Here is a 14,552-nt window from a genome sequence, read left to right on the forward strand (position 1 = left end):
ATCATCCTATGATATGACATTAGGTGATTGGAAATTATTTATTATATTTACCTTGTAAATCTATCATTTAATGTCATATAATATGATGATGAGAGTTGGGATGAATAGATTTTTTTTTAATATTATTAGTTAAAAACTTAACGATTAATTCAAAAAATTTGTAATATTAAACTAATTAAATTCTTTATTTATTGGATTCGTAATATTATTTGGCTTGAATATTAAAACATTACCTCCCGACATTCAATATTATTATCAAAATGACATAATTTTATTGTACTGTTGATATTTAAAAAAATCGATAATTAAAAGATAATGCGAGAAGAATAGAAATAAAAGTAAAGAAAGAAAGAGGATCTGAATAAGATTCTGTTGAAAAAGTAAAACCGGACTAACGGACACAAAACTAACAATTTAGCCGCCCCCACTCAGTCTTTTCCCACTTTTTTATAAAACAGATTCCAACGCACCAATAATTATAAATTAAAAGAATAAAAAAACTTCTAACCGAATTCACTCAGTCAAGCGAACGGTTCAGTTCCTATCCGATCCGATCGCTGGTGATGAGCTCGGACGCCCCTCCGGAGGCGAGGCCGCCGGTGGTAAGGGAAGCTCTACCTCGGACAAGGGTAAGCAGAAGGAGAAGGAGAAGGAGAAGGCGAGGGTGAGCCGAACCTCCCTGATTCTCTGGCACGCCCACCAGAACGACCCCGCTGCGGTCCGCAAGCTTCTCGAAGAAGATCGCTCCCTCGTTCATGCCAGAGATTACGACAGCCGCACCCCGCTCCACGTCGCTTCTCTCCACGGCTGGATCGACGTTGCTAAGTGCTTGATCGAGTATGGCGCCGACGTCAACGCCCAAGATCGCTGGAAGAACACCGTAAAATTCTTTTAAATCACTGCTTTTGTTTCCCCCTTCTTTCGTTTCTTTTTTTTTTTTTTTTTTTTTTTTTTTTTTTACATTCGATTTTCTTTTTCACTTTTCTAGGCTTTTCCAAACAACCAGTGCGAGTATAATTTATTAGTTCTAGTTATTTGAGAGGAGCGTATCCATAAAAGCTGGTGCAAAATACACGATAAATTTGGGAGAAGCTTAAGTCAAGGAGTGTAGAGTTGTGTGAGTCAGTAAGCTTGGGGTCAGACAAATTATTAATGCATTCGTCTGTTGTCCATCTGAAAATAGAATTGCAAGTGAATAAACTGTGTAACTCTAAAAGTACAAATTTCCTTTCGGCTTCCAGTCGCTGGACCTTTATCATGAGCAAGAAACAAGTAGTATGACGGTGAAGTATTAACATTAGGTTTGCCCATAAAAAAGAAAAAAGTGCTAACATAAGACTTGCATAAGAGTTTTATTGTTTTTATTTCATTGTATTTGGCATCAGATGATTAATTAGCTGGAGTTTCTCTTATGACAGCCTTTAGCTGATGCCGAAGGAGCTAAAAAGCATATCATGATTGAGCTGTTAAAATCGTACGGTGGCTCGTCTTATGTAAGCCTATGGTTCCCCCTCTCTTTCTCTAAAAGCATGTAGTCGGTAATTTGTTTACAGTAAAAGAAATGGGGGCTCTAATTTTGGTGGATAAATTCAAAAGAAAAAAAAAAGAGAGAGAGAAAATGTTATAGTCCCACATTGGTTAGGAATCAAATGGTATGTGTGCATATAAGCTTGGGGGCACCTCCACCCAACAAGCCGGTTTTCTAGGATGTGAATCCTTGGACCATATATGGACATATAACAAATGGTATCAGAGCAGGTTGTGGGCTCCCATGCTGCCTCGCCTAATGGGTTGAGCTTGTGGAGTGGCCGGCTATGGATTCAGTGGGATGGGCCATGTTGCCCCAGCTTGGTGAAAGCCTCCCATAGTGCTCGACCAACGTGGGCGTTAGTCTTGAAGGGTGGGGGTATGTTATAGTCCCACATTGGTTAGGAGTTAAATGGTATGTGTGCATATAAGCTTGGGGGCACCTCCACCTAGCAAGCCGGTTTTCTAGGATGTGAATCCTTGGGCCATATATGGACATATAACAAAAAAGTGCAGACATCTCTCTCTCTCTCTCTCTCTATATATATATATATATATATATAAATCTGTGTGTGTGCGTGGTCTTTGCATTGGTGTTGTAACTTTATGGGTAAAGGGCTGACAAAGATTTATTTTGAGGATCCATTTTTATGATATCTGATTGATGATGGAATGACAAAATAGGCTTCTTAATAAACTAGTGAACGGTCTGAGTTATTTTAACATGGCTTTCTTTCAGTAAGAGAGAACCAAAAGTTATACTCTGGTTTCTCCAGAGGTGTGTTTATTGGAAACTTGTTGTCTGTTGCATGTATTGCCATCAAGGATAAATTGAGGTCATGACGTTTTAGGGATTTTGGGTTCCATTAAGCACTTGTATTGCAGCATAACATCATTATAAGTATTTCATCACATCAAGTTATAAATAATTGGATATTAGACACTATTTTTTAAGAGGATAGTACCCTCAATTTTATTAGTAGTCCTCACTTATGGAGGAGGTATACCATAGTACAAACTACCTTAGGGTTTACAAAAAAATCCCACACCTAAGATTAAAACAAAGCTAAACCTTTAACTATACAATTGAGTATTCGACACGTTTCGGGGTTAGATTGATCATTAATATATGATTTATGTTTGAGAAGAGAAGGGGGAGAAGAACTTTGGTTTGCTTGGCTAAGATTAAAACAAACCTAATCCTTTAACTATACAATCGAGTATTCGACATTTTTCAGGGTTAGATTGATCATTAATATATGATTTATGTTTGAGAAGAATAGGGCGAGAAGAACTTTGGTTTGCTTGGGAAATTATGAAAGTAGTTCTGTTTCATTAGTTGGTCCAAAATTGTTTGACTTTGGACTGACTAAGTTGTCTTCCATCGGAATGAGCATGTAATAATGTCTACTGATGATTGCATAAGCGATGCTCTTGTGTATGTCCCATATACTTAGGGCTTTGTCTATTTTATGTAACACCACAATGGAAAGCCCAAACCATATGGCCTATACTCCAAAAGAACTAGTCAATGACACAATTGGAGTCCTATTGGAACTTTATAAAGAGTAAGAACTTTTCCTTCCCAAGTATGTGGGATCCCATACCAATGTTTTGAATACCGTACCGGTGACCGTTTTGGTCGAAGCATTGAAACGAGATATTTCGGTACTGGTACCGTTTCAGAATAGTCTATATATGAATAAATTATATATAAATATATATATAAATTATAAATAGTCTGGTCTGAATTAGGAGTCAAAAAACGAGCTTGCAGTTTGAAGAAATGAAAAAGAAAAAAAAACTAAAGGCTGAAATATCGGCCGATACAGGTGAAATATAGGCCAGTACGGGCCGAAATTATGACCGGTACGAAACTGTACCCTTCTCTGTACCGGCTACGCAACAGAAACGGAATATTGTACGATACGAAATTCAAGACCCATACACCACCTACCCTTATCTTTATTATATGAGATATCACAATATACTCCCTTTAAATTCTCGACGTCCTCGTTGGGCCTGCGTTGTAGGTGGCACGGCTCAAGCCCCACATTTCTGGTTGGGATAGACTCTGATACCATTTGTAATGCTCTAATGGAAGGCCCAAACCACATGACTTATACTCCGAAAGGACTAGTCAATGATACAATTGGAGCCCCATTAGAACCTTATAAAGAGCAAGAACTTCCAATTCCCAAGCAATGTGGGATCTCATGCATCACCTACTCTTATCCTTATCATATGGGATATCACATTTTATGATCAATAAAATCTTGTTTACCGATAAAAAAAAAAAATAATGTCTGGTGGTGTTTGGCTATGAACCTTCAAATATGATGATGTCCTTACCGTGTTTTTTACTAGTTTTCAAATGGAAGTTGGATAACAAGGCACGGCATTATATTTGTATCAAGCTTCAATATCAATATGTGTAGAGTTGTTTCCTCATAGATGTGAAAACAATTTACAAGTCATATCTGACTAATTTGCTTCACCATGGAAATGCACTCTCTTATTTGTTGTTTATGCTCTTATGATGAATTTAAATTGGCTCAATATCAATGCGACCTATATCATATTACTTCATGAAGACTTGTTTATAAGTGTTTTATATTATTTTCTTTCACAGGCTCTAATTTTGATTATTCATGCTGTAGGGCCAAAATGGAAGCCATTTTGAACCAAAGCCCGTTCCACCCCCTCTGCCAAACAAGTGTGACTGGGAAATTGACCCTTCTGAACTGGACTTCTCAAACTCAGCTATTATTGGAAAGGTTTGATTTTATTTCTTTTAAGATTGGTAACGAGCAAACTATATAAGGGCCAGTTAAATAATCTGTTCCAAATAGGTACACTATGATATTTTTTTTGTTTTTTGATAAGTACACTATGATATTTAAAAGTCTCTTATTTGTCTTCTTTAAACTGAGCCTGATGGTTCTCCTCAAATACAATGACTAGGATTTTCTGTCTACTATTTTACTGCAGGCAGAATCTAATTGTATTTTCAAGAGTTTCTAGATTCTGCCTTGTGAGATATTGATTTAGGAACCCCCATACCAATCACATAATTTTATTCCACCTGTACCCTATACTTCATTTCCCCTAGCTAGGTAAAGTGCCATCGTGCCGAGATGATTCTTTGGGCTAAAATAATTTCATCTGTATTTGGTACTTTCTCGTAGTTCACTCTGTTGGTCTGGTGTGCCTTGGACTTTTTGGTCATTTTGTTTGCACTTGAATCTAGTTCAGCTCTTGGTGTGTTTTTTTAGTCCATTTGTCAGACATGCTTTTAACTGATGATGATTGATGCTAGCAGGGATCTTTTGGTGAGATTTTGAAAGCCTATTGGCGTGGAACACCTGTAGCAATCAAACGCATTCTCCCATCACTTTCAGATGACAGATTGGTGATGTAAGATCCATTTTTCTTATGACATTTTCATATAGAGGGGTTGTTATTCGTTTGTTTTATTTAATCCTGTATAAGCTGATTATTTTGGAGACATGGTACAATCTTTCCTCTGTATATCTGCATGTATATTCTTGAAGTAACTTGCTTAAGTCATGCTTAAATGTTATATCCTTTTAGATAGTGAGTCTCAAGCCTGGATAAAGGCAGAGGGTTATGGCAGGTAGACAGCCAGCACATAACTTTTCACCTCCTATGAAGCATGGATCCTATTGAGATATGAGTTGGGGCATTCCTGACTGACATTGAAAATATATGACTAGGGATATGCCCCTAGTCTGGACCGACCGGCATAAGATCCTTCTAATAACGTCAAGTAGCTGGGAGTAAGGCATAGTTGAGTTGAGTTGTGGCTGTAGATTTATTATGAACTGTTCTAATATACAATGGAACCAGAACCAAAATGATGGGTGAGTTGTTTTATTCGGACCAAAAAACTTTTCTTTAATGATTTACCTGGCGTTCTTTCCAATAAATGGTGTGTCTATTGAAATTAGAAAGGCCTTTATTATTCATATGTCAACATGTCTGGAGGGCAGCTATCCTCATGAAAATTATTAATCGAGTGCTTGTTATCTATAATCAAGTTTTCCTTACCAATCTGATTTCTACTTGATCGAGAATGTAAATTACTCACCTGTTCTGCACTTTCTTGATTCAGTCAGGACTTCAGACATGAGGTTAAGTTGCTAGTGAAGCTTCGTCACCCAAATATAGTCCAATTTCTCGGAGCTGTCACTGACAAGAAGCCCCTTATGTTAATTACTGAATACTTACGAGGGGTGAGCAAATGCCTGGTTATTTTGTGTTTCAAATTGAGAGAAGTCTTTTTCAGTGATCTGAAACATGTACTTGCAGAGCACTTAATTATTGCATTTATATGCCGTTATAGGGTGATCTTCATCAATATCTCAAGGAAAAAAGTTCCCTTAGTCCTTCAACAGCTATCAACTTTGCACTGGACATAGCGAGGTACTTCGACTTCTTATACCTGCCTAAAGAAAAATGCCAGACCTCTATCCCAAGTTATGATTACTTGTGCATCGTAAATAGAAGCTGTCTTATAAGTGGGAAAGTTCAATTAAGCCACACCTTTTTGAGGTTGTATGAAATAACTTTGTGTGGAGAGAGAGTTGTCCAGAGATTTCTTCCCAGGAAAGGCAAGTTTGAGTGACAATACATATTTAGAATTAGTTGCATATTGCTGAATGCCCAATTTGAGTTTATGCAATCATACTATATACTAAAAAGATGCATCCTCTGTGAATTCAGTTGTTATGCCAATCTTATGTAAATCTTATGTGGCAGAGGCATGGCTTATCTTCACAATGAACCAAATGTCATAATTCACCGGGACCTAAAACCAAGGTGAGTTGATTTTGTATCTTATCTTTGTGGGCGTACTATATTCTGTGTTGTACTGGTAGCTGAAGATGCTATGTTTTAATTAGTACCCTTAATGCATCTTCATAGTGAGGAGATTACTGTTCTTAGGTGGATTGCTTCTTTACCCAATTGAAAAGGCACCTTTTATTTCTTTCTCTGGCTTCTGCTGTCAAGAACTTTAGTGACCTTGATATTGGGTTTTCATTTTTACCTTTTGAAATTTGTTTATCAATTTCAGGAATGTACTTCTGGTAAATTCCAGTGCTGACCATTTAAAAGTTGGAGATTTTGGATTAAGCAAGCTCATCAAGGTTCAGAATTCTCATGACGTGTACAAGATGACCGGAGAGACTGGAAGCTGTGAGTGTTTTAACAAAGTTGTTGTAGCATATAGGAATTTCAATACTGAATGTTTAATTTTTTTTTTAATTCTTTTTGGCATGGCACAAAATGAAAGACCGGTATATGGCTCCTGAAGTTTTCAAGCATCGGAAATATGATAAGAAGGTTGATGTGTTCTCTTTTGCCATGATACTGTATGAGGTAATGCTACTTTCTCTATACAGGGTTCGAGTTAAGACATACAAGTGTTTGACATTATTTCTAATTCATGACATTCCCAAACTGGTTCAGATGCTTGAAGGGGACCCGCCACTTTCAAATCATGAGCCTTATGAAGCAGCCAAATATGTGGCTGAAGGACACAGGCCTACATTTCGCTCAAAAGGATACATCCCTGAACTGAAAGAGTAAGGCCTCGTTTGTTTTCACAACTCCTCTCAACTCATCTCATCTCATTTCATCTAATCATTACAATTTTTCCAAAGTCCAACAAAAAATAAAATAAACATTTCAACTTTTTCAAATCCCAAAATAAAAATAATATTAAAAAAATATATTCTAACAATATTTTATTCAGCTTTTAACTTTAATCTCAACTCATCTCATCTCATCTGCGAAAACAAACGAGGCCTAAGTTTGCCATAATTTGCTGTTGATCAAAAGGTCATTGAGGAGTTGGATCCTGTTTTGTTTCTTTCTTTCTCTGATCAATCAATTGAATTGAATCCATGATTTTGTGGTTGTTTGACTCCGGCTCCCTCCCTCCCTCATGGCCATCTTGTCGTCTTCACGGCCATGCTCCAAGTTATTTACCATCTCTCTTGTCCTTGTAACTCTTTTAACTTAACTAATGTCTCCTTATGCAATGATTAGTTGGCTCGGGATGGCTTTCATTCTTCTCGTTGTTGTTTTCCCTTCATCCAATTTGCTATCTGTTTTTATTCCTTTTTGTTTTCTCTTGTCCACATTTTGTGCTGCATGTTTGAGCAAAGCCTTTGATATCTTATTTGGTAAAAATATTGATTAATATAGCAAATTGGCTATATGGTGCATCATACAACCTATTACACCTCATTCTGCTCCTACCCTCTCTGCCCCACCCCTACCATCCTTCGGGTGGAGAATCTGGAGATGCCAATGTTTATTATATTTTGTATGGGGATTTAAGAATCTGGAGATGCCAATGTTGGAAAAATTCAACTTTTCCAAAAACAAAACACAAAAAAGAATTCAACTTTTTCAAATCCCAGAACAAAAATTATATTAAAAAATTATATTCTAACAATATTTTAACTTTATAATATTTTTTTTCAACTTTTTCTCTCTCATTTCTCAAAACTCCATAAAATATCATAACTCAAACCATTTTAATACTATTCATAGATTTCTCATCTCATCTCATTTCCCAAGTATCCCCTTAGTGGTCCTATTCAACATTGTTGTAATCTTTTTGGCCAAAACTATTCATGTTGCTCAATATGCAATTAGGATATTGATATTTTTTATATTTTGATTACTTACTATTGTGTTGATAGATTAGTCAAAAAGCTTTTTAGAAATTATTCTGATCTCCATTAGTACTGAATGGTTTTAGGTTAACCGAGCAGTGCTGGGCTGCTGACATGAACCAAAGACCTTCTTTCTTGGAAATCCTCAAGAGGCTTGAAAAGATAAAGGAAAATCTACCAACTGACCATCACTGGAGCCTATTCAATACATGATATCCAAGACCAATTTGTGTGATCAGTTAGTAGATAATATATTTGCCATTTCTACCGGTCTTCTCCTGTGCTGCCTCCGATCGAGAGCAGATGGGGATTGTGAATAGACCCAAACTGGTCGTTGGCAAGGAAATAGCTACTACTGATCAGGTTACCAATATTCTGTTTGGAATCTTGTCATGAACGGATAGATGGTGATGTTGATTAATTTTCTCACTTTCTACAATTATCTCGATGTGAACAACCCCGTTTTAAGAGTCTCGTCCAAATTGGCATATATGAAGAAAGAAACTTCTCATCCTTTGACCTTAATTCTCTTTGCTTCTTTTTTTTTTTTATCGTTTAATTGTAATTTGTTTTTGGTACCGAAGTGGATTTGAGAGTAGAGAACATGCAACATCTAGTATATCTGCTCTGTAGGCGTTCTCTTTTAACAGTTAGATGTGGGGGTTAAGCCCCCATATCCTTTGTGTAAAGGATGTATTTGGCTGAAAGTGAAGATTTTGTGTATTTTTGTTGCTGTTAATTTTGACAGTTGGAGCTTGTACTTGGTGTCTAGTAATTAGTAGCCGAGAACGATTAATTAGCTCTACCAATTATGTTTGTAATCTAAACAACTTTAAACATTTTTAGGGAGATTGTTTAGCACAAAACCCGTGTGCAATAATTAAATATATTAATGAAGATGGATCAGATTTTATAATTTTCTTGATGCAAGTTCTGAAACCCACAAAATTCATTGACTGGCTTTAATAAAAATATTATATGAAATCTAAATAGTTTCGAATAAACTTGGAATTCATGTATTTAACCTCAAATGTCGACATTTCTTTTTGCTGAAGAAGATAAAGACCATTAATTAACTTATAAGCACATGATAAATGTAATATTTTATTTGCAACCACAAATTTAATATTGAAATGGGAACTTTATGTTTTATTTTTCAATTTTTCTTTGATTAAAAAAAACACAATTATTAGACAGTTTTAAAAAAATACAATTTTGAATTGGTTAGAATAGACTCAAATCAGTCAAAATCAGCTGATTGAAGCAGTTTAGTAAACAATAAAAATATTCACTAAAATCAATTCGATTTCTTATTGATACAATTTGAATCGGCTTAAATTAAAAGCTTTTTTTGAGCCTTAGTTAAACCAAGATTATATGGTGCCTTTGGACAATTTATTTGAAAGGGTTTGATGCTATCTTGCCATGCAACAAGTTGATCAATTACGAGGCTGATGATTATGAAAGCATCCATTGTTTACTAATTTTTATGTCTCCTCTAAATGCTATTGTGGGTATAAACATATGTGAAGAACTTCCAAGAAGGTACTGATAAAAAAAAAAAAAAAAAAAAAAAACCTTCCAAGAACACATAATATGGAAATCAAGGCCTCGTTTGGATGGTCAATTAGTCTCGTCTCATCTTATCTCAACATCCAAACACTATTCAAACACAAACACTTTTCAATCTCTCTCTAATATTTTTCATTTAATCATTACAACTTTTCTCAATTTCTATATAAAACACAAAAAAATTTATTTTTTTCAAATCACAAAACAAAAATTATATTAAAAAATTATATTCTAACAATATTTTAACTTTATAATACTTTTATTCAACTTTTTATCTCTCATTTTCCAAAACTCAATAAAAATATTAACTCAAACTATTTTACTACTATTTACAAACCATCTCACTATTATTTTATAGATTTCTCATCTCATCTGACTATCAAAAAAGAGGCCTAAAAGTCACATGAACCTAAATCCAACCTTCTACAACATATCAAATTTAACTGAAACAAAATAACTGATGATTAAGGTACGCTGCTCCTAGATTCATGTAAGGTAGCTACACACGCAGACAAGATTCTGCAGGCTGTAAGCAATTTTCAACTGTAGTAATCTACTCGAAAGGTACATTGATTCTATGTTGTAAATCGAAACAGATGAGAAAAATTGTAGAACCTGCCCAGAATAAGACTAAATGAGCTTCTTTTTCTCAAAAAAGGTTTTCAAGTGCCATAGCTGCAAGCCTGCCACTGATAAGCAAACAAAGAGCGAAAGAAAACTCAACCAGGCCATCCTGGAGTTGGTAGTTTTATTGAGCTCCTGCATTTCTTCTTCTCTGAAACATCAAGCAAAAATAGCTCCAATTACAATTAAAACAATACAAAAAAACAAAAAATCTCCCTTCTATGACTTTTTTTTTAGAATTCTTTTTTTATTTTTTATTTTTTCAAGTAATAATACTGATGCCAAAACATATCCCTTCTATGACAACTTGGTCGAGATAAAGATGCTTCCTTACCTCTCCCGGAGATGATAAATTTCCTCCTGAATATAAATAGCAGTATCATACAGCTTCTTAAGTTCTAGTTCCATGGCCTGACATATGAAGTAATGACAACAATATAAGTTTTTCCCCTCACATCTCAACCCTGGAATATGTAAAAAGCTGAAGACTTATATTGAAAATAACACCACTAAAAATATATTGATTAAAAAGTGCAGGCCAATGGGAATACAATTATTTGAAAATAGACATACTAAACATCCAGCATAATTCCCAAAAAGTAACTAATCATATCATAAGGTATAGATTTCCTTTCTTTATTTGTTTGTTATTATTTAATAATAAAAACACATGAAAAACACCAAATTCTATTCACTCCCAGCTCCCAATCCCAGGATAGTCCAGGGAAACCATCTACATACAGCTGAAGAGGGTTTATCCTCAGCACGAACTTTCCATATACAGGCTCCATTTAGTTCTGCATTTTTTATTGCATTTTCTGAGGTTTGGCACAACAAACTTGTTAAGTTAACAGTAAACAGTTTTCAGAATCTTCACTTGTGGCACACTTGCAATAAAACTAAAAATGCAAAGAAGCTGTACTGCAAGTGTGCCACAAGTGAAGATTCTGAAAATGCAATAAAAAATGCAGAACTGGGGAAAACAATACACTTCCCCAAAAAACATTTATCTTGACTTTCCAGAATTTTACATCAAACAAGATGACCGAGAAACTGTATAAATAAAAGTCTGAAGAGCAGGCAAAAACACTGGATATAGCAAATGAAATGAATTCTATGAAAGCATAACATGATCATAAAAAATTGAAATCAAAACCACAAATTAGTTCAACAAATTAGCCCAGTTGTATTGAAATCCCAATAAATACACAAGCACATCATCTCAGTCATATTTATAAGCAAGCGTATTTATGAAACAACAATGAGGAATCATTACTTCCTTCTGAACTGCACTTCAGCAATGCCACTTCAAGGGCAGTGAATGCTGCTAAAACATGAAATAAAAGCACCAGCTAGGCCTTTATATTGAACTATCAAAAGCAAGGCCAAACCTATAGCCAAAAAAGGTTTCAAAGATGGCACCCAAAGTGTTTTCTAGTAAGGGTGCCTCTGGAGTGAGAAACTATACACACTCTTAATGAATTCGGCTGTACTCACCAACCATAAAAGCGACTTAGAATCTTCACTTGTGGCACACTTGCAGTACAACTTCTTTGCAATTCAAGAAACCCAAAGTTTCCATTACCCATTACACCAATATTTCCTCTATATTTCATTTAATTTTGACAAGTCGCATTTCCTGCTGTGACAGGAGAGGTGGATAACAAACCAGCCCTCAACTGTACCACCACATTATTTGGACCACCTATATAAGAAATGCAGCAGGTACACAGATGAGGCAGCCAGAATTTATAAACTCATAATTGGTGTTTTTAATCATTTTCCAGAACTGAACAGCTCGGCTTCTATATAAATAGATTTCAGAGACCAGTTCTTCATTCATGCTTAGGGTATACTCCTTAAAAAATGGGGTTCTCTACATATCCATCTGAAGGCAAATTTCATCAACTTCACACCCTATAGAACTCATAAGCAATAGCAAACAGGGTCCGTTATCTTGAAATACCATGCTCGCGTTTTGCATTCACTGGGAAAGGGAAGAAACTCTCCTTCCCACAATTTTCTTGGCATCTCGTTTTGTAACTCCTGAATAACACAGCATAAAATTCTAAAATTCAACTTTCCTAACGCAGTGATGGACAAGCTTCAAGCCCACACTGTATTAAATTAAAAAATCTCAAATTTCATCGCCCAAAGACCAACAATAAATCTAACTACCTAACCATAATCGCATGAAAAAGGAACAAAATTGTTTAAGTAACCTGTCGGAAGTAATATTAGACCAATAAAAGGTGCAAAAAAGAGACTTACATCGACTTGGCCTTTCTTAGCAACATTAGACCAATCCTTGGCGGCTACACCAGTCTTCCAATCGAAATCCACAGTCAACGTGATCTGGGGCTTGTGATCGGCTGCCCAGAAACACGCCATGTAGTCTCCGGCCTCCGCAGCCACAAACGCGAACTGCCCCGATTCCACAATCTCCGAGTAATGATAACTATTCCCATAAGAAGAAGTTACCTATGCATAGCAACACCAAAAATTGTCGCCAAATTACCATAAGTAGTCTAATCACATTAAAAAACGTCAACACATCGAGCACAATTAAAGAGAAAATATATATATACCCTAACGGTGAGTTTATGGCCATCGGGCATGGGATGGCCCTCGTTGGGGTTGACGACGCTGTACTTTCCCACCGTCATTGAATTGCTCTTTATATCTTCGGAGATGCACTTGGTGTGACCCGATTGCAGGTCAAACCGAATCGACTCCGATGTACACGATAGCAACCCTAAGATTAGCAGGAAATATAGATGCTGGGATTGAATCATAGCGTGAGAGCTATATGGCAAAATCTTGTTCTTTTCTATTTTTTTCCTGAGAGAGAGAGAGATTGGACTTCGTAAGACGAAATCTGAGCGAGGAAGGAGGAGTTGTCGTTTCTTTCCTATTTATTTGAGCCACGTGGTGATCTGTGATTGCATAGGACGCGTAAGTTCATTTAAGTGGACCTTGCTGATTGGCTGATGTTTCTCTCCCATGTCAATTAAATTTGATTAATTGATATTTATATAAATAATTTTAATTTTATATATACAAATATATCGTTTTATAAAAATATCTAATAATTTTTCGAGGAAGTGTCACTGATGAGCATAATTTATTTAAGAAAATAATTTATACACAATATTTTTTATAATATTTTATATAATTATATTTTAAATAAAAATATTTTTATAAAATATTTTATAAAAATAATATTATTTTATAATATTATTATACAATATATATTGTATGTATATCATACTCATTTATTTATTATATTCTATTTATTTTATGAATTAGCTCAAAGATGTGTAATATCACAATTTTAATCATTTTTCTTTTGTTACTTTTATATAGTATTAAAAAATTTTAAAAAATTATTGTTTATATTATATTATGTTTCAATAATTTAATGTCATACAAGAAGATAATAAAAAAATGATGACTAAAAAATGATAAACTCTAATAGGATGTGTTTAACAATCTTTCACCAAATGTAAACTAACACATATTTTGTATGAAAAGCCCATATTTAATTGATTGGGCCCATCTTCTTTTCTGTTGTAGGGATTGAGCTCAAAAGAATAATACTAGATATAGTTATGGATTATGTATGAAAAATTTTTCTCTTGGAAATGCCCATAAGGCCTTAGCCTAAGAACCCAACCCAATGGGATCTCTTAACCAAACAAGGAATAGAATGACAACTAGGGAAGGACGCCGATTGATGGACAAGACAGAACGACTTGACACACTGCAGCAGCCCTCCTCGGGAATAGAATGTGCACAGAACACATGGAAAACACAAGGGACTTTCGATTTATAAGCATCATGTAATCTACGGCTCATATAAATCGGATCGGGGCTCAGGGAACCACTCAACATTTATAACGTTGTTACTTAAGTCACATGCCACAATTATGAAGTCGACATGGAGCCACGCTACATTAAAGAAAGTTTGACCGCATACGCCAAAAGAGAAGCATGAACTTCATGGGAAAAGACTATCTGCACCCCCCCCCCCCCCAGACACAGTATAAATAGCAAATCCCAAGTATTGAAAAACTCTCTTTCATTCCTAGACTTTCTTACTTATTTACTACACTCCAA

The 14,552-nt window shown here is 35.4% G+C and overlaps 2 protein-coding genes across 2 annotated transcripts; one reads left to right on the forward strand and one right to left on the reverse strand.

Moving 5' to 3' along the window:
- Positions 1–487: 487 nt before the first annotated feature.
- On the forward strand, positions 488–8,762 carry LOC121254667 (integrin-linked protein kinase 1-like). Its single transcript, XM_041154790.1, has 10 exons — positions 488–880; positions 4,188–4,304; positions 4,850–4,944; positions 5,663–5,783; positions 5,894–5,973; positions 6,310–6,369; positions 6,626–6,747; positions 6,845–6,930; positions 7,021–7,136; positions 8,324–8,762. Exons 4-10 carry the CDS (start codon positions 5,757–5,759, stop codon positions 8,448–8,450), a joined length of 618 nt encoding a protein of 205 aa, XP_041010724.1. The 5' UTR covers positions 488–880; positions 4,188–4,304; positions 4,850–4,944; positions 5,663–5,756; the 3' UTR covers positions 8,451–8,762.
- Positions 8,763–10,267: 1,505 nt separating this feature from the next.
- LOC121254671 (transmembrane emp24 domain-containing protein p24delta9-like) lies at positions 10,268–13,313 on the reverse strand. The gene is made up of 4 exons (XM_041154795.1): positions 13,022–13,313; positions 12,705–12,914; positions 10,768–10,844; positions 10,268–10,584 (listed from the first exon to the last, which is right to left on the reverse strand). Exons 1-4 carry the CDS (start codon positions 13,226–13,228, stop codon positions 10,440–10,442), a joined length of 639 nt encoding a protein of 212 aa, XP_041010729.1. The 5' UTR covers positions 13,229–13,313; the 3' UTR covers positions 10,268–10,439.
- Positions 13,314–14,552: the final 1,239 nt, after the last annotated feature.

This window comes from Juglans microcarpa x Juglans regia, chromosome 3D (genome assembly GCF_004785595.1).
Source record: "Juglans microcarpa x Juglans regia isolate MS1-56 chromosome 3D, Jm3101_v1.0, whole genome shotgun sequence".
Lineage (NCBI taxonomy): Eukaryota > Viridiplantae > Streptophyta > Magnoliopsida > Fagales > Juglandaceae > Juglans > Juglans microcarpa x Juglans regia.

Coding starts and splice junctions, on each gene's coding strand:
- LOC121254671 (XM_041154795.1), bottom strand. CDS start 13,228: ATGATTCAATCCCAGCATCTATATTTCCTGCTAATCTTAGGGTTGCTA. Junction 10,845..12,704: donor CTAAGAAAGGCCAAGTCGAT/GTAAGTCTCTTT, acceptor TTCATATGTCAG/GCCATGGAACTAGAACTTAA. Junction 10,585..10,767: donor ATTTATCATCTCCGGGAGAG/GTAAGGAAGCAT, acceptor TTGATGTTTCAG/AGAAGAAGAAATGCAGGAGC.
- LOC121254667 (XM_041154790.1), top strand. CDS start 5,757: ATGTTAATTACTGAATACTTACGAGGG. Junction 5,974..6,309: donor TTTGCACTGGACATAGCGAG/GTACTTCGACTT, acceptor CTTATGTGGCAG/AGGCATGGCTTATCTTCACA. Junction 6,370..6,625: donor CACCGGGACCTAAAACCAAG/GTGAGTTGATTT, acceptor TATCAATTTCAG/GAATGTACTTCTGGTAAATT.